Here is a 19,307-nt window from a genome sequence, read left to right on the forward strand (position 1 = left end):
GAAATCGAGCAAACCGTATCTTTCTTTGGTTATTTTTATGCATTAAGTGAACAATAGGGGCTAACTGCTGGCCATTCCAAATTAGCCCCTTCCACAGTCGAGATGGTTTTGGGTTATTGTTCTATCTTATGTATTTGTAGATTTTTTATCCATTGTTGTTTGTCGTTTCGGTCGTCATATTTGTCGTTTTCGTCATGCTTCTATGTTTTATAGTTATGTCTTATTTTCTTCATCTTGTGAATTTAAGATAACCCGTTTTGTATCGTTTGTTTTCCTTTTACAAACATGATTTTGCTAGTTCGAATTTATTCCGAAAGCGGAAAAGACTCATATTAAATGTTTACTTTGATTGTTTTGATTTTATGTGTTCCCTTATCTTGGTATTTCTTCGTCATACAAGTAACCATATTGACCGTGTATGTGTGTAGAATTTAGATAGAATCTTGACAAATAAGAATAATATGGAGATAATTATGAAACTGTGTATTCTATGGTTTATAGGTTTGTTAGTTTTATTTTTTATGAAACACAAATGATTACAACAATATAAATAAAAAAGAAAACCAACTCTGTCGATAATTATAACTTGCTTTGCACAATGTCATTGGTATACCACAGGCTATACATAAAAAAGAAAACCAACTCTGTCGATAATTATAACTTGCTTTGCACAATGTCATTGGTATACCACGTACTGGTTCATATGGTACCGTAGTGCAGATTTATATGTAGTCAAGGAAAAAGGTTAATTATTTGGTCAGAATTGTGGAGTTGAAATAGCTTTAGCAACTGAGAGTAACGACAGTAATTTCATAGTCATACTTTGCATCCTTCTGACAGTCTGGTTTTCTTTGTGTACATTGAATTACAAACTCCCCAAAAAGGTTGTGCCAAATACGGAAAAGGTCATTAGTACCTTAGGGTAGAAAAGAACAGTAACTTCACAAATCTGAAATTTAATTGTATGTCAACACAGAAGTGATAACTACTCGGCACTTTATGCTTTCGGAGTAGAAACGACCAACAGAAGTGGCATCGAACTAGCGGTTGTAAAAAGTCATTAAAGATACCAGACTTATAATCTTGATACACCAGACGAGAGCTTCGTTTACATAAAAGTTAAACTAAATAAGAAGTTGAAGAGCATTGTAAACCAAAACATCACCCGATGACGTGTAGTTGTTTATTGCTTGTCCTTTGTTGAATAATTGTGTTATTACCAAAATACGACATCTGCTTATTCTACATTTAAAAATACATATGAGTCCATAAGAGTCTATATAATAAAAATACCAAGTTTTAGGTCGTCCTTTGTCTTAAAAAGTTTGGATAACACAAACAGAAACTTTTAAAGAGAGCAGAAAGATACTCAATGGATATTCAACCCCAAACTGCAAACAAACTGAGAATGCCATGACAAAACTCAATATAAAACAACAAAAAGACAAACATATGTGCAAAAAACACAATATAAGTTGTGCAATCAAAAGCATGCCATCAACACCAAATTCTCAAAAAAAAAGAGAACGTAAGAAGCAATTCATGTTTGAGATAACACCTCCACACCTCCACATGACCATGCACGGTTTAACCAAGAAGAATCAATCTTCCAACTTTATGATGTAGAGCAATAGACGAACAGAACATACGATTTAAGAAAAGTACATAAAAGCACTTTAAAATAATGATTAAAGTTTTGATTAAAAAACAAACAAATGAAGAAAAGAATACTAGTAGTATTCAATATTATACATTACCAAAGAATGTAGATTGTTGGGGAGAGTAGCTTTGGATCTAGAGTTAGATGCCTTCTTTAGAAGACTTAGCGTGAACTTGGGCCTGTCATTCAGTTGTTGTCGTTTGTTGATGTGCTACATATTAGTTTTTTTTAGCTTTCTCGTTTGAATTGTTTTACATTTGTCATTTCGTGGCCTCTGTCATTTGGTCTCTTGTAGAGAGTTGTCTCATTGGCAATCATTCCACATCTTCTTTTTTATATTTGTTGATCTGTGTAGGACGCATCGGTTTTAATGCTTCTCGAAACATTTTAATTTGTATATTTACAAGCGGGAATATAAAAGATTTTGTATTGCACTGAATTGAGTAATAAACGTATACATTGTATATACTTATAATTCTGTTAGTACCGCTGCTCCTTAAAGTAAAGTTTCTGCGAAAAGTACAGCATTTCTTAATGTTTCTCTTACCTTTTACAGGAATAGTGTTTACTATCAACTTTTCAGGTAAGTGTTAACTATCAACATTTCAGGTAAGTGTTTGCTCCAGTTAAAATACCTTGATTTTGAACAGAGTTGTCGCTTTTTGCAAATTAGCGTATACAAGTATAAAAGAGTGATGTAAGTAGCACATTTATTTAGGGTAGTTTTTCACGAGGCAACAGAAGATAATCAGAAAGATTACATTATATTTCCCAGCAAACATCTCTACACGAAATTTATCAGGTTTCAGTAAAGGTTTAAAATTGCAATACGAATTTTTGTAAGTGGTTATTAGTTTTATGTTATATACATGTCGCATGAGAAATATTAAATTTATTTTGGTTGAATTGATACTGAATTGTGAGCACGCATTTGTAAATTTCCGAGTAAAACAGTTTGTATTTGTATTTGCTATCAAGACTTCCTAATTTGAAAAATAATCAGTAAATTTGTAAAAGTGATGCAGTTTATAACTTATTTCCTCATTATTATAAACATTGTAGAATTAATGTATTACACTGTTTTAATTTACAACTTATGCGTTTCCTCAGTTGTAGAAAGCACAAAAACTTGTCACAGTCCAGCAACAAGTAAGTATAGCTGGAAATGTGTTTTGAAAAAAAAAACCAGATTCATTCACCGAATACAATAATTAAAATTGTGAATATTTTATATACAGTATATGTTGCTACACATTTTCATCACTATCCAACATCAGCATCTGGTCATTTCCTAGACCCAACTTCTCCCATACAATGTTAATTTATTTTAAAAACAGCTTTGTCATCTTTTTGTTCGTGACGCTTACTACTAGATTGATTTTTTAATCACGTTTCAATTAATGTATGCATTGTAGAAAAGACACATTTTATTGATACTACTGTTCCCAAGTTTGGTTTGGCGCCAGAAAACGAGTTTAACCCCTCTACATTCTGTATGTGCCTGTCCCATGTCAAGAGCCTGTAATTCATTGGTTGTCGTATGTTCACATTCATTGGTTTGTACATACATCGAACCGGTTTTTTTTACTGTTTTAAGTGGCTCGTTAGTAAAGACCATACAACTGTACCTGTAGCTGCTTGTTCTATGAGATTTAGTTTCTAGTGGATAATTGTTTCATTGGCAGTTCTACCACATCTTCTTATTTTCTATATCATTTTCTATATCATAAACCTCTTTTCATGCCTATTTCTAAATGTGTAGTCTATTTTCGAAATGAAACATTTTAAAATATGAAGGGAAATCAGATGTCAACTTATACTAGTATGTCATTTGGTCTCTGGTTGAGAGTCGTCTTATTGGCAACCGTACCATAGATTCTTATTTTTATATTTACATCCGTCAAACAATGCAGCAATCAGATTTGAGTTTGATGATCGAACCCAAAATATTCAATATTTAAATTCAGTAATAATGCAACTTTAATATTCAAATCAAAATTATCTATGTTTGTCGTGAATTGAGAAAGAAGTCCTCAATAACATTAAGAAAACGTGACTAGTAAATGCAAAATCTCTAACTTTTTTGTTAAATATTTTGACTTGTGAATTACCATGTTTATTATGGTTGCCATGTTGTGAAGCATATTTACCGCAAATTTGTAAATCTGATTATCAAAAGTATCATGAAAAAGTAAGGACTTTGTCCTCTTTCACAAGTAACATCCACCAAAAATCGCCAGCGTCTTTATTGCAATATGCTGCTTTATTTCAGTATCACTGTGTAAATCATCGTCTGATGATGTTGACAACAGTCATACCCACTGTTATGTAAAGAAAGTGTACACTGCGCATGGTTGGTTCATAGAAAGGGGCGGTACAAATGAATCTGTATGCATCACCAATGCTGGGATGAGCACCATTAACAATCCGAATTGTAGGGCGACAACAACCCCACCATGGACTACATGTTATGATTGCTGTCAACAAATCAACTGTGACACTGCTAGTGTGTATTGTAATGCTCAAGATGTTATTAATCCAAAATACATGCCCTTGTATATGAAAACAGGTAATCGATATTTTTTTTTTAATTTCAACATAAAGATTGGCAGTATAATTAGTTATATTTATTCTTTATATTAAGTCACTCGACCATCCATTTTCCATGCAAATAACTTTTTATCAGAACATTTGATATTTCCAAGCAAAAAGTCATTCGAATATACTCATGCTCTATACTTCATGATCATACTATATAAAAAGCGAATTCATATCGATATACTATATGTTGGTGACCTTCTGCTGTTGTCTGCTCTATGGTCGGGTTGTTGTCTCTTTGGCACATTCCCCATTTCCATTCTCAATTTTATACTAGTATATATTTATATACATCATGTATATTATTTTAAATTATACAACTATTGATATGCATTGCATTTCTTTACAGGTAGACACCAGCTATAACAAGGTTGTGAACTGATATGAAAGAGTTGAAAAGTAATTACAGACAAAGTAATGAAAATACAATTTGTTACGGAGAGAATTATTTGTATTGCTTAATTATCAACAAATGCATCAGCAATATTCTAACACAACAAACCAACAAAAAAGAACCTGGCTGTTCCAATTCTCGAACCGGGGTTGTTTTTAGGCATATCTTGTTATTTTTTTGTCAATTGAAAAATGGAGTGTTGATAGCAGACCTTTGCTACTAGCTGTTAAATTCCTTCACAACAATACTATTCAAGACTCGAGGCAAGTTAGATCCAGTTGTAATATCACCTGGTTATAGTTGGACTGTATGTATGTTGCCCTCAAGAATCATTGGGTTAAAACAATGACATACAGGAACATTTTCTATAGTCTAATAGTTCAGAAGTTAGTTTGTCGTTGTCTTCTCTCGTTTTCATTTTTCCATAAAGTTTTTTTTTCTGAAAAAAACTAGAAAAACAAAAGAAAAACCCTACTTTTTTACTGCTATAATACTACAAAATCTAACCATACAATTGTTTATCAACATACACATTACAACCAGAGTTAATAATTTTAATACAAATATCAGTCTGTAGCAACAATAAAAATATTCATAACTTCCTGCTACATGTATACCCAAACACGAAAACACTACCACAATGATATTAGTCTGTAGCAGCAATCACAATACCGAGAGCACTAATAGCAAAACTCAAGCACGAAAAAGCTACAACAAACAACACCATAGTTTTCTGTTCGTGTCCTCTTTTCGTAAACATATAAGCCAGTGAATACAACAGTATCATTGCTATTGCTGATGATGATAGTACTATCGATCCAATCACGGCAATATGCTTATTTGGTACATTTAAATGGTATGATAATTGTACAATCTCAGCAATATAGTTGACAAATAGAGCACTTCCAAAACTTAGTAGTGTCATATTGAGCGTAGTCTTTACATTTACTGGCTTCTCTCCTTCTTCTCTAAATCTATCATCATCGGACATTTTCATCTAAACAAAAAAAATAAACCTTTAAGTGACGTTATGCATAATTTTTTTAACATCAAATATATAATATAGGTGTGTCGGCTTTAACTAATTTAAGAATAATAAGAAGTTTCGTTTATTAATACATAAACAGACAACTAGTTATCAGTTAAAACTAATAATGTAACGTGAATAAAGAATTGTTGAGGTACAACTTATGTATCATAAAAATGTCAAATATATGACACACATTTTGTACCCTCAAATTCTAGATAAAGTAATTGTAAATAGTTATCAAAGGTACAAAAATGTACCAGGCTTATAATTTGATACTTCAGCTTTTCGTCTAAATAAGACTCATCAGTGACGCTCAGATCAAAATAGTTAGAAAGCTAATATTCCAAAAATCTATGCCTGGGATAAGAAAATCCTGAAGTGTTTCGAATAATTTACACTGATGTAAACAGTAAATTTCTAAAAATGACCATATAATATTGTTTAAGGACCAAGTCAACGTATTTTTATTATGATGTATTTTTTCATGTTCACATAATGTATCGGTATTGCAACTATTGATTCAGTATTAAAAAATATATGGAATAAGACCCATCTTCTAGATATAATTTTTCAAAGCCTCAAACTCACTTTTAACAATTTATCCCTTTTGAACTTTACCTCAATTTCTGAAATTGTGCATCAGTTTTGTAAATCAAATATGCGTGTGTACTTCGAGTCAAACCCTTACCAACAGACTTTAAAAACATTATACTCATAGTATGAGCTTTTTTTTTTATCACTGTTTCATATTAAGGGACGGGCGAAAGCTAGCAAACATGATTGACCCTGCATACCACATTATTTCCGAAGCAGAACTCGTAATTCAGTAATATTCGTTGGTTGCTGTTTGTCCTATTCATATTTTGTTTATAGTTTTATATAAATAAGGCCTTGGTTTCTCACTTGAATTGTTTTACATTTTGTCATGTCATATCGCGCCTTACAGCTTACAGTTTGAATTTTGCTCATTGCTGAAAGGGTACACTTACGGGGACATCTACTTCATTTGATATCTGGTGGATAGCTGTCTCTTAGGTAAACATACCAAATATCGAAAGTTTTATATCTTTAATTCTTTGTGATAAAATTGTTTTATTCGCACTTGTTTAGGAAATGTACATTTTCCAAACAAAACAGTTTTTAGTTATAACATATTCATATCAAGTTTATTTGAATATTCCAAAAACTTGCTTCAGCGATTCATTTAGTTTTGCAATACTTTCTTGAAAGGAAAGTGAATATTAAAGTGAATATTTTAAAATGATAATCGTAATTCAACACAGTTAAAGTTACCATACATATCTACCAAATGAGGGCCCTCATGGGGTTTTTGATTATGTGATTACTTGACCGTTTTTTTAATGATTATTTGATTATTAAGCCAAATATTTCATGATTATTTGATTACCTAGGACTGTATTTTTAGTTTATGATTATTTGATTACTAAAGATAAGCAAATATTTAATGATTATGTGATTATATTGGCAAAAAAATGGTGATTATGTGATTACTAGGACCCCCCCCCCCCATGAGGGGCCTCCCAAATTATTTGCTAATTCCATTTATATAGTTCCATAAGTTTTAATTGAAACAAATTATATTTCAGTAATGTGATTTTCTTTAAATCGAATTTAAGTATGTTGAGTAAATATGAAACCTAACTGAACGTTTAACAGCCAGCCATCGTCATCATAAATTTAAAACATCTAAGGAACCCTTAGATGTTTTAAATTATTTCGTATTAAAAAAAAATATAAGACTTACCCCAGGGTCAATGAAATATACCTTTTTAGTTTCTTCCAGTTTGACTATAAACGTCTTCACACAATATATGCAAATCGAAATAAACACAAATTTGTTTCTTAAGATTTATTTTCAACACACCTATTTACAAAATATCCACTAACCGTATAATATAAATATCATAAAACAATTAAATGTATTTACCTCAGTAAGTTGCTGAATTAATCTGAATATAAGCAAAGACACGATGGGCCATTATCAGTAAAAGTGTTTGTCTTTAAATTTCAGATATTTTTATTGTCTTTAAATGAACTTGGGTTTGGTTTGCTGTTTTAAAGTGTTAAGTATAGAAGGAGTAGATAAATAATGAACTAAGAGACCATGGAGACCGTACAGGTAAAATCACTTTCTGTAGGCAATGAATATCGTTTTTGTACTTGAGGTGGATGTGTTTTTGAGGAGTGAAAGTATTCACTTTTATGCAGTTAAAATATGAAATAGAACTCATTAAACTTTTGTCAGTACTCGGTGTACACACATTGTGCTTGAAACAAATGCAATACACATTGATCCATCTTGAAAATACACCGACCAATTTAGCACATTATGACTCCGTGACTGCAGTTGCTAGGGAGACACTACTATAGATATTTTACACACTTTCACATATATCTCGAATTACAATCCCTGGACACCATCTTTCGAGACATGCCTCCTAGATATTTTAATAAGTCTTACCTGTGTCTCAAATTTCCTCTTCCCCAGAACTTTCAGATTCATCTTCAGTCAGATCACTGTCATCAGAATCTTCGTGCATACACGCGTAACATCGAAACTAAAAAAAATATGTGTTGAAACCAGATGTTTTGCGATCATGTAAAATAATTAATGTTACAATTTTTTACATGTTTTTATTATAAAAAGGTGTACGATGCATATTTTTTGTGGTTCTTATTTATATATCATAGAATGAAGATAAATGTTTAAGAGAGAGAAAACCAAAGATTCATAATACATTCAATACACCGTTTAGTTGACATAAGGAACCTTTATTGCGTTATAAACTAAACAGTGGTACTTCTAGAGTAAACACATAACTTCACTCAGCTATTTTCTGTTCATTGAGATTTTTGATCACGTTAAGCCTCTGTAATTGTTTTTTTTATGGATTGTTTTCAAATAACCATAAGTGTTAATTTCTTTAAGGCTTTTCAAGCTATTGGTTTCCAGTGTTCCTTGTAAAAACCCTAAGGTCATACAAAATTAGTCAGAACTCGGAGTGAAAAGTTTGTGCTCGATATTGTTAGTTTACTTACATTTACATCTTCCCAACATTCAAAACAATACCCGAATGGACATCCCTTTGTTTTACACCTTACGAAACGTAAAGATTCGGGTTCGCTACAGATTAAACAGGTTTCCTTGGCAGACTCAAACCTTTTCAACCAACCGCAAAGTGCTGGGAATTCCTTACGAAAGCTTCCTAATAAACTCGTTTTCTTCTACAAAATATATAAAAAAAATGAGAAGTGAATTATGATTCATAAATGTAATTTTATTTTTCTTCTTAAAGAATATTCGGATAATAAAGTCTTACAAGTTATTTCGAAATGTAAAAATACATTTTAACTACTAAGCATTAAAGCGGGGCTTCAATCTTATATTACATCTATCAATCAATTTCTATCATTTTGTAACAGCAAATTTTAATTCTTGAAGTGTGATAACTTACCGACAAAGTATTCTTTCGTGCATTTCTTCTCACTTGATGTCTCATATGACGTGCATAGCCTTGTCTCTTTTTGTACAAATCATTAAAAAGATATAAAATCCTAGCCTTTTCTCTCTGAAGAATAAAGAAAGGCTCACCTAACATCTGGACTCAAATATTCAATATACGTAAATATCTTTCGAAAACTAAAAAAATTTACGCACTATTAATGAAAAAAAGGCATAAAACAACTCTCTGAGCTTTCTTATTTTGAAATTTCAAAGACTTTAAATTTCAAATTAGGTTTATTATCGAAAAAAAAGATTAATCTAAATAGTTTTTGAAATTGAACCAACTTTTCTAACAAAGGAAAAACAAAAATGCAGTTGACACACGGAACAACAATAAATGAAATAATCATTACGATTTTTCATATTTTTTCGTTGCTAATTGTCATATTTGCCAGGACAATTTAAGTCCTCGCTCATTATACAACAGTACCTTTCTATAGAAGAATGCGGCAACAAGACGTCTAATCCTGAGTCCATAGGATTCTACTATCATCAATAACCAAACAGCACCAAAACAACCGTAGATGTAAAATATATATTTATTATCCATGCTTACTGGTCTTGGAAGGCATTCTTGAAAAATATAATTGTATAAAATTTGTTTAAATTCTTTAAAATGTATAAAGTCTAAATATTTCTATATTTATTGTTTAGTTGTGAGCACTTGTCTCCATCCTAACCACTGTTTTAATGAAGAGCAGTGTTTATTCCTGGTATATGATTATTCCTATAATATTTCAATGAATTGCTGCATCATATAGAGGCTCCTTTGATAACGGAGGCGCAATAATCGATGAATCCAGTATCGGTGCCTTGACATTTTGGTATTTCTTCATTGGAGTATGTGTAGGCTTAAATTATGTCTCGCATATTAGTTTTGCAATTTACATTTTTTTTTCAATTTTAATTAGCAGGCGGTTATCGAACTAGATGCATAATAACAATACCGCCAAGTTTGGTCCAATTGAACAAGTTATTTCGAAGAACGTTTTTGTAAAACGGGTTAGTTGCACAATATCGACAACAGAAACCAAGAGACGGGAAAAGAGCAAATCATCCTTTGGATGAGCCACTTCACCAAATATTACACAGTGAAGTCATAAACCTTGCTATTCTTACCAGTGTTGTCGTATATTTTTTTCCTGACTAACGTTCTTTGCTAATTTAAGACTTTACTTTCACAGATTCGATGCCTCTTAATTATGACTACTGTTGTAGTTCAAAGTTTCAAATAAGAATTGGTAGTTTTTACCGATGTTCAAATCAAGGCAACAGTATTTAATGATGTCCTACCATCGTAATATCGATTAAGAAAAAAGACACACCAATGTAAAAAATTAGATAAGACAGACTGTCTACGTCAAAAAGGTAAGCTCCTCATGATATGCATACATCACTCGCCATGCCAAAAAAAAAATGTCACATTCGGTAATAGGATATAAACTCGTAAACCAATTTTGAATATGCAAAACGAAAAACAGCCTTGGGGAAATAGCATTGACACCAAACGGAGAAATATCAGATAAGTTTTCTGTCTTACACGTATCATCTACCAAGCCGATCCTATCATGCCACACTGTCATTATAAGACACAGTTGGTGAATATAGATACGTTTTTTCAATGCTTATAGAGATACTTACCATAGTTGGTACTGACTTCATTAACTTCGTGTTTTGCATCAAAACTTTTAATAAACATCCTTACAATGTTTGACATGAAGCCCTTGCCGAAAACTTGCACCATTATATGATGTTTTCCTACAGTAAAGAACCATTTGAATCACAGTAGGTTAGAAATTCTATGACACAATCTTTTTATTCTGGCAGACCCTAACTTTTTTTTTATATTCATTTTCATTTGTCCATTGTCGGTGGAAAATGTGAAAAAACAAGTTATTTACGCGAGTGTTAAAATACGCGCATTTTTTTCAAATAGATAACTCATATTTTATTCCCAAACCAAAATGGTCTTAAACACATAACTGTACTAAAATGCCATTTAAAAAGAAAACAACACTATTATAATTATCAGGATAAGCTTATATTAATATGATGCCAAATGTTAGGCAAACCCTGTTTGAACGCTAGACTGTAGTGGTGAATTGGATTCTATTTATTAAAGAATTGAAAGAGAAAGCCTGTCAATGATTTGTTTTGAATGTTTATTTTTTATCAACAATGTGTATCATAGTACTGAACAAGTTTTCAATCAATACATTTTGTACCTAATGTTATCATATTTGACATTCAAACAGTACAATAGAAACACAAAATCTAGTTATTTGAAAAATTAATTAACCAACGATTTAAATATAATCAGAATTCCTCCTTGAAAAAAATATGGAGCTCTTAAAGGTTTATTTGAGGAATTAATATACTGGTATTGGACAAAATGTTTTAAATGGGTTCTTTGCGTTGCTTTCTACTTCAAATGTACATTTTTGTCTATTTCTAACATATGTACTACGATTTAGTAAATAGCTTTAATTGAGTAAGGTTTTGTTGAAATATAGAAAGAACAAAATAAAGAGTCAAAACCTGATAACCTGCAGAATTGGAAATCGTTTACTATGTTTCTAATTGTTTCAAACAATTAGTGATATCTTCCATGCATGTAATAGACATCATTCACACCTGTTACTCCGTATCGCTCAACATGTTCAAATATATTGATTTGGCTGCCTAAACTATCTGAACTTACAAGTACAAAAGCACTAGTTTTGGTAGGTCAAAACTGTATGAACATATTCAGTAGAATAACCGTTTCACAAATGTTATCGGATATGTTCCTTATGTCGTAACTACAATTCCCTTCCCTTTCATGAATGTGACCTACCAAATAAAAATATTTACCGGATTTGTTATTACATAAGAAACACGACGGGTGTCACATGTGGAGCAGGATCTGCTTACCCTTCCGGAGCACCTGAGATCACCCCTAGTTTTTTGGTGGGATTCGTGTTGTTATTCTTTAGTTTTTTATGTTGTGTCATGTGTACTATTGTTTGTCTGTTTGTATTTTTCATTTTTAGCCATGGCGTTGTCAGTTTATTTTCGATTTATGAGTTTGACTGTCCCTCTGGTATCTTTCGTCCCTCCTTTTGAGACAAATATAATAAAGTGATGATTAAATATAGTCAGGAAATTTTGCGACCCGCATTGTATTAGACTTAAAACTTTTGGACGGCAATTACACTTTCTTACCAAACTGTGCGTAATCCACTCTGCTATGACGTCTTATTATATCCATCACTGTAAACAGGAGATAGTCGGAGTAAAGGACAACACCAGTAATCAAACATCGCATCAATATCATGAAAGTTCCTTTATTCTTAAAGGAGAAAATAAAATGATATGAAAACGAATGAAGCATAAAAGGTACTATTATCAAATAATGAACTAAATATGATTAAAGTTACATGTTATATGTGAAGAGTGTGGTCAAGAAACGTATTTTTTTCCGAAAAATGTTTTAAACTTGGGAATACGTTGTTGGTTTTTTTTTAATAAATGTCAACCGATTGTAAAGTAGTAGTTTTCAGGGGGTATTTACAAAATCTTTACTGAGTAAAAAATCGAAATTAACACCGTTTTTGATATATCAAGCACTCCTTCGCTAGATATGCGTATGTTGTAAATTTATATTCATAATTTCGTGTTTCACATAATCATTACAACTTTTAACTCAAAATTTGGTAAACAACTTTGATACGCAACATTTATATTAAAATTTTCAACCAATTTTTTACTACCAAATTTTTTTGTTATATTTACACTATCTGGTTCCCTATTTATATCAGTGATATCAGTTATATAACTGTACCAGCACTAAATTGTCACCATGTTTGCATAGAACAATATATGTTATTTTCTAGAAATACCGATTAAGTCTTTGAAACTTAAGTGGCATCTGCAATTTTATTTCTTAATAATATTAATTTAAATGATATTAATTCTGTTCCATCTTATTCGTTGATCTGCATACAATAATATTGTCCATACCAGTTGCACTATTTAACTGAGACATAGTAATATAATGTCTCATTTCTTGCAAACCTTTTTATAATGTCTGCCTGCATTGTACGTATTGATTGGAAAATAAAATCAAAAACTAGCAAAATACATTGCAATAAAATGAAAAAAATAATCGGAAATATATGTATGTATATATGTAACACTCCCAAACGTGTCCTTCCCCCCAAACGTGTCCGATTCTCCCAAACGTGTCTTTTCTCCCTAAACGTGTCCGAAATGTACAATATTTCCTAAACGTGTCCGATTTCATAACCCCAAAACATGTCCGATAATTGTTATTCGCCAAATCGTGTCCAATATTTAACGCCAAAACGTTACACGTCTTTTAGTGCTTTTACAAGTATCTCTTAAATAGAATCGCTGATAACGTTCACGGCAATTCTATGATGGGAGACACACGTGATGAAGATGTCATTTATCAGATTAAGTTAGTTCGATGTAGGTTTTTAATGATTATAATAATTGCAAAATTAATCTGTTATTATTAAGTAACTTTGACTGCAGTTGTTTATTGTCCAGTTGCAAGTATTTCATATTCGTTTAGAGCGAACATACACATAGTTCTGGAGTTGAATTAATCGTTAACTTTGATAATTTTTTTGTACTTATAAACTCCGATGATGCCTTTTATATTTATCCGAATATTGCATGGCGGGGTTTTAACAGTATTTTTTTTTACTTTTGTCAATAGTTTGTGTGTATTTCAAAAACCCATCAAATTATAAACTTGTTATCCTGGTTTTTAATAAATTTTAGGTTTCCACCATCACTAAAGACACACGATAAGAAACATAACGTCCAGTGCCAAATATTTCATGCATAAGTTTTATAGATTACTGTTATGTGATCAACGCCGGTTTTAAATGCAAATTTATTTTGTAGTGTATAAATAAACTTTAGAATGTTGATTACGTATTGTCCAGTTGCAAGTACTTTATGCATATTTAGAGCGCACAATAGTTTTGCAAGTTTTAATGTTTTTACAGTTGTACTGTACACATTAACTTTAAACTAAACTTTAAACTGATGATCGCGTATTATCCAGTTGCAAGTATGTCATGCATATTTAGAGAGAACATACAAGTTTTAATGTTTTTGCAGTTCTATTTAGAGAGAACATAGGCTACCTGTTATTTTTTTATTTTATTTTTTTTACATTTTAACATACATGTTTTAATGTTTTTACTGTTCTTTTGTTAAGATAAACTCTAGACTGCTGGTTGCATATTGTCCAGTTGCAAGTATTTCATGCAAATTACAGAAAACATACAAGTTTTAATGTTTTTTTCAGTTCTACTGAATAAATTACCTTTAGACTGTTGATTGCGAATTGTCCAGTTGTTAGTATTTCATGCATAATTAGAGAGAACATTAAAGTTTTAACGCGCAGAGAAAGGGACACTTTGACCCGTTAACTGTACTGTTTAACTCAACATGTTTGCTTACAATTTACAAACGAAATAGCCGAAATGACGCCCCCACTTTAAGCCAGTTTAATTGTTCCGTTTTGAAAAAGTACTAACGTGCTTATGTATATTTTTAATGAAATGGTAAAATTAGTATACGTTGATGAAATAGCAATAACCAAATAACGCTTGATATGACACGTTTTGGGGATTGGACACGTTTGGGGGTTAGTTGAGAAATGGACACGTTTAGGCGTTTATACAAATGACACGCTTTGGCGCAGTTTTAAACTAGACATGTTTGGGGGAATCGGACACGTTTGGGGGGAAGGACACGTTTCTGAGTGTTACATATATAAAAATGATTTTTACTTTCCTACCTTGAAGTATATGAATAGATTAATTATAACTTGACAAAATAAAGTTCAAATACTTATAATAATACAGTTCAACAAGACATCAAAATTATTACTAATTTCTTCTTTTCCGCTGACATGAGCTTTGGACTCCAGGGGAACACCAAACACTTCTTTTCTGACTTTTTCAGTGGTAATAATCCACGTTTTTCCTGCAAAGTTGAGGTTGTAAAAAGATATATGACACAAATATGAACGGATTTTGAATGGAAACACAAAAATAGTTCAAATTCTTCACAACATTTGTAAGCGGCAATCTAATATTAAAAAGATGAAACCCGTTCCTATATTGATCTCCAAAAACAAAACACTTACCTCAATCAAAATAAAAGTTGTTATAGTCGAGAAGTCTACGTTCATAACCACCTCAAGGATATCGTAGAAGCGAGTTCTCCTCGATTATTGGATTCTCTGATCCAATTTGCAGTCGGATCAAGCCGAAGAATGTTAAATTGGTATTTGCTGCTTCCATGTAAGAAATCGTCTTTTTTGATTAAGCACCAAGACTGGTCGGCTAAAACGCAGAGTAATGTATTCGGATAATGTCTAATACTAAGACTCAGCGTGTAGGTCTTGTACAAAGCATAGTTTAAAATCATATCAAATTAATGTGTTCTTGTTTGTTTGGCTGTGAGATTTGTTCAAGTATGCAGCCATAAACAGTCAAAATATGGACGTTAAATACGATCGGTGCCTCATTTTAAGACAATGCCATGTACTATGTACATTAAAAACTCTTGCAATATATCTTTAAGGGGTTCGTAGAAGGCCTGTTGAAAAGCAAACATTTCTGTCCCATTCCAATTTACCTTAATTTTCAAATGGGAGTCTAAATTTTCCGAACTTCATCCTGGATGGACTCTTTTACAGGATCTACCTTTACATTTTAAAAACAAAACATGATTCGGACGATGTCTTTAATTTACTTAATGGTCACTTCATCAAAAAAAGGTGAATACTATATATGATAAATGCAAACATTTTTTGTTGTTGACGTCATTGTCAAATTCAAAATCAACAATGTTTTGTGGCAATTTTGTAAAAGATTTAGTAATTTTTTAGTTGTATTTTTAGTCATTTTTGTTTTGAGAGTCTGTGATGCATGTTTGCACAGATTTGGCGACTGGATCCCAAATTGTGTACTTATAACATATAACGCATGTTGCCAATACAGAATGCTTAGTTAGCTATAAAACTAGTTTTAAACATTTCTTTTTTGGACTCTTTTACAGGATCTACCTTTACATTTTAAAAACAAAACATGATTCGGACGATGTCTTTAATTTACTTAATGGTCACTTCATCAAAAAAAGGTGAATACTATATATGATAAATGCAAACATTTTTTGTTGTTGACGTCATTGTCAAATTCAAAATCAACAATGTTTTGTGGCAATTTTGTAAAAGATTTAGTAATTTTTTAGTTGTATTTTTAGTCATTTTTGTTTTGTGAGTCTGTGATGCATGTTTGCACAGATTTGGCGACTGGATCCCAAATTGTGTACTTATAACATATAACGCATGTTGCCAATACAGAATGCTTAGTTAGCTATAAAACTAGTTTTAAACATTTCTTTTCTTCGGAAGTCATAAATATTGCAGTTGGTTTTTTTTTCTTCTTCTTCCATTTACAAATTAATGTTGTGTTTAACATTGACTATGCGAAAATAGTAGCCAGAGAGAGTATTGTCTCTCATCCTGGGTACTTTTTTCCATAGTCAATATTAAACACAACATTAATATCTTTATTTACTATTTTACTATTTTACTATTTACTTTATTTACTATTTTACTATTTTTATTGACTGTTTACTATTTTAAATAGTGTTAATTATGTATGCCTATAAAAAAAATGCTTTTTAGTATGGAAAGAGGCTCTTTATGTAACTCTGCATACATATATGCTGTCTTAAAGAAAAGGGATTTTGTCTACTTGACTGTTAGAAAGAGTTACAAATAAATAAATTCAAAAGTATGCGTTTTGAGGTGAAATTATTGATTTTAACATTATCTGAATATTAATTATTATTGACTAGTTAAACAAGTAGCATTTTGCTAACATTGTAAGTTGATACTAAAGGTTGTCTTAAACTTGTTATGGGGTACTTTATTTTGCTCGTTGTTGAAGGCATTGAGTCATGTTGACTTCAGATGAAGAAGTACCAAAAAGGCATCGAGTCAGAGCTTTGATTGTCCAGTATTGATTTAGATTTTGTCTAAACATGGTTTACTCCATACCCCTTCCATTCCATTCTCATTAACATTTTCCATAGTACTCAATAACTTACAAAAAAGACAGTGATGTGGTCATAACTATTGATCTGTAACAAATGACTTCTAAAGTATTCAAACAGTTTTGGCTTCAACGGCAGTAAGCAGAACAAAAACGTTAAAACAGAAACTACAGTATTTTAAAGTCTCTTAAAATGTCAGAAAATTTTCAATGATATCTACTATTTTCCCCTTGTTCAATTGTTTGTCAGGCTTATAAAATCCAACCCACTTGTTTGTCAACGCAACTAAGCTCCGCCTTTGCACGTGAAACTGACAGTAACAATAGCCTGTTGCAACAGCAAGTCATACTATTTTCACAGTTAGTGCAGTTAACGTTATATATTTCTTTTAAAAACTATGCAAAAATAGAGCAATTTTACTATAGAAGGACAATCGTACAGGAAGTATACTAATGCTTGACAGAATATAATTTTGTTAGTTTTTAAGATTTTTCCCTTTTTGAATTTGTCTTGGAATTCGATATTTGTGTTATTCTGTTTTATTCTTAGTTAATTGACAGTTCAAAAGAAGGAAAGATATTAATGTTAAAGTGGCATAGTGTCATATCAAAGGATTTTACAAAAAGGCTTATGTAGCTGATGTACGTTGTTCCAATAAACACGTAAGTAAACTATCAAAATATACTATAGATTACCTGTGCATTCCTTCTCTTGTCAATATGTTTAAAGTAGTCTGAGACGTAAATATTGTCAAAGCTGAAGTCTGACAAATATTTTTTGTTATACTTGTACGAGCTGGAAAAAAACATGAATGTAATCATTTATCCTACACGATCGTGGGATATTGTGTGTAGTTCGAAATCATATCATATAAGTGGTGTTTAGCTCTGGTTTGGTGGACGTTTCGTCTCCGAGGGTATCACCAGCCCAGTAGTCAACATTTCGGTGTTGACATGAATATCAATAATGTGGTAATTTTTATAAATTTTCCGTTTACAAAACTTTGAATTTTTCGAAAAACTAAGGATTTTCTTAACCAAGGGATAGATTACCTTAGCCGTATTTGGCACAACTTTTTGGAATTTTGGATCCTCATTGTTCTTCAACTTTTTACTTGTTTTGCTTTAAAAATAGTTAGATATGAGGTCACTGATGAGTCTTATAGTTATGTAGACGAAACGCGCGTCTGGCGTACTAAATTAAAATCCTGGTACCTTTGATAACTATTTACACCACTGGGTCGATGACACTGCTGGTGGACGTTTCATTCCCGAGGGTATCACCAGCCCAGTAGTCAACATTTCGGTGTTGACATGAATATCAATAATGTGGTCATTTTTATAAATTTTCCGTTTACAGAACTAAGGATTTTCTTAACCCAGGCATAGATTACCTTAGTCGTATTTGGCACAACTTTTTGGATTTTGGATGCGCATTGCTCTTCAACTTTGTACTTGTTTGGCTTTATAATTATTTTGATATGAGCGTCACTGATGAGTCTTATGTAGACGAAACGCACGTCTGGCGTCGTAAATTATAATCCTGGTACCTTTGATAACTATTTTGTCAAAGTTTTCTTTGATTTTGGAATTTTTGTTTTGTTTTATAAGCTCTTAAACTTATATCTATACATATTCCACAATTAAATGTCGAGTGCATCAATATTATCGCTGATCGACTTCTAGGGACTGTTTCAAATAAGTGAGAACATTTTATATCCAATTGTTCAACTCTTTACATTTCCCTAAATACGAAAGAATCAAAATATACTAGAAATGACATTCAAAATAAACTGAAATACTACAATATTGGATTCAAAAGCATCAAAGTATAGATTTTGGGATCGTCAACCCTTAACATTTTGGCAGGGTTCCCACCAATCGTGCAACAAAATATCCCCAAAAATGTTTTAGACAACTAGTAAAGCGATGACTATATATTGTCCAGAAATCTTTTCAAGTATTAAAATTAAATAAAAGATCTATAAAAACAACATAACATCAGAAGG

The 19,307-nt window shown here is 31.6% G+C and overlaps 2 protein-coding genes across 3 annotated transcripts in view; one reads left to right on the forward strand and one right to left on the reverse strand.

Annotated features, from left to right (window-relative positions):
• The first annotated feature begins 417 nt into the window (after positions 1-417).
• LOC139511472 (uncharacterized) lies at positions 418-4,706 on the forward strand. Of its 2 annotated transcripts, XM_071298244.1 has the most exons (5): positions 418-501; positions 2,217-2,243; positions 2,777-2,809; positions 3,933-4,229; positions 4,608-4,706. In XM_071298244.1, exons 1-5 carry the CDS (start codon positions 462-464, stop codon positions 4,622-4,624), a joined length of 414 nt encoding a protein of 137 aa, XP_071154345.1. In that variant the 5' UTR covers positions 418-461; the 3' UTR covers positions 4,625-4,706. The 2 variants fall into 2 exon arrangements, 1 of the variants encoding a protein (XP_071154345.1); XR_011662031.1 differs by lacking the exons at positions 418-501; positions 2,217-2,243 and adding an exon at positions 2,247-2,269.
• Positions 4,707-5,116: 410 nt separating this feature from the next.
• Positions 5,117-19,307, reverse strand: part of LOC139511471 (E3 ubiquitin-protein ligase DCST1-like) — a 43,115-nt gene continuing 28,924 nt past the window's right edge. Inside the window, exons 11-19 of the mRNA XM_071298243.1 lie at positions 17,995-18,094; positions 15,122-15,217; positions 12,413-12,539; positions 10,850-10,966; positions 9,639-9,781; positions 9,159-9,272; positions 8,743-8,928; positions 8,165-8,261; positions 5,117-5,649 (exon numbers count right to left, since the gene is read on the reverse strand). Coding sequence (XP_071154344.1) covers positions 8,172-8,261; positions 8,743-8,928; positions 9,159-9,272; positions 9,639-9,781; positions 10,850-10,966; positions 12,413-12,539; positions 15,122-15,217; positions 17,995-18,094 — 973 coding nt within the window. The 3' untranslated portion in view covers positions 5,117-5,649; positions 8,165-8,171. The remainder of the gene's footprint in view (positions 5,650-8,164; positions 8,262-8,742; positions 8,929-9,158; positions 9,273-9,638; positions 9,782-10,849; positions 10,967-12,412; positions 12,540-15,121; positions 15,218-17,994; positions 18,095-19,307) is intronic.

Source organism: Mytilus edulis, chromosome 2 (assembly GCF_963676685.1).
Source record: "Mytilus edulis chromosome 2, xbMytEdul2.2, whole genome shotgun sequence".
NCBI lineage: Eukaryota > Metazoa > Mollusca > Bivalvia > Mytilida > Mytilidae > Mytilus > Mytilus edulis.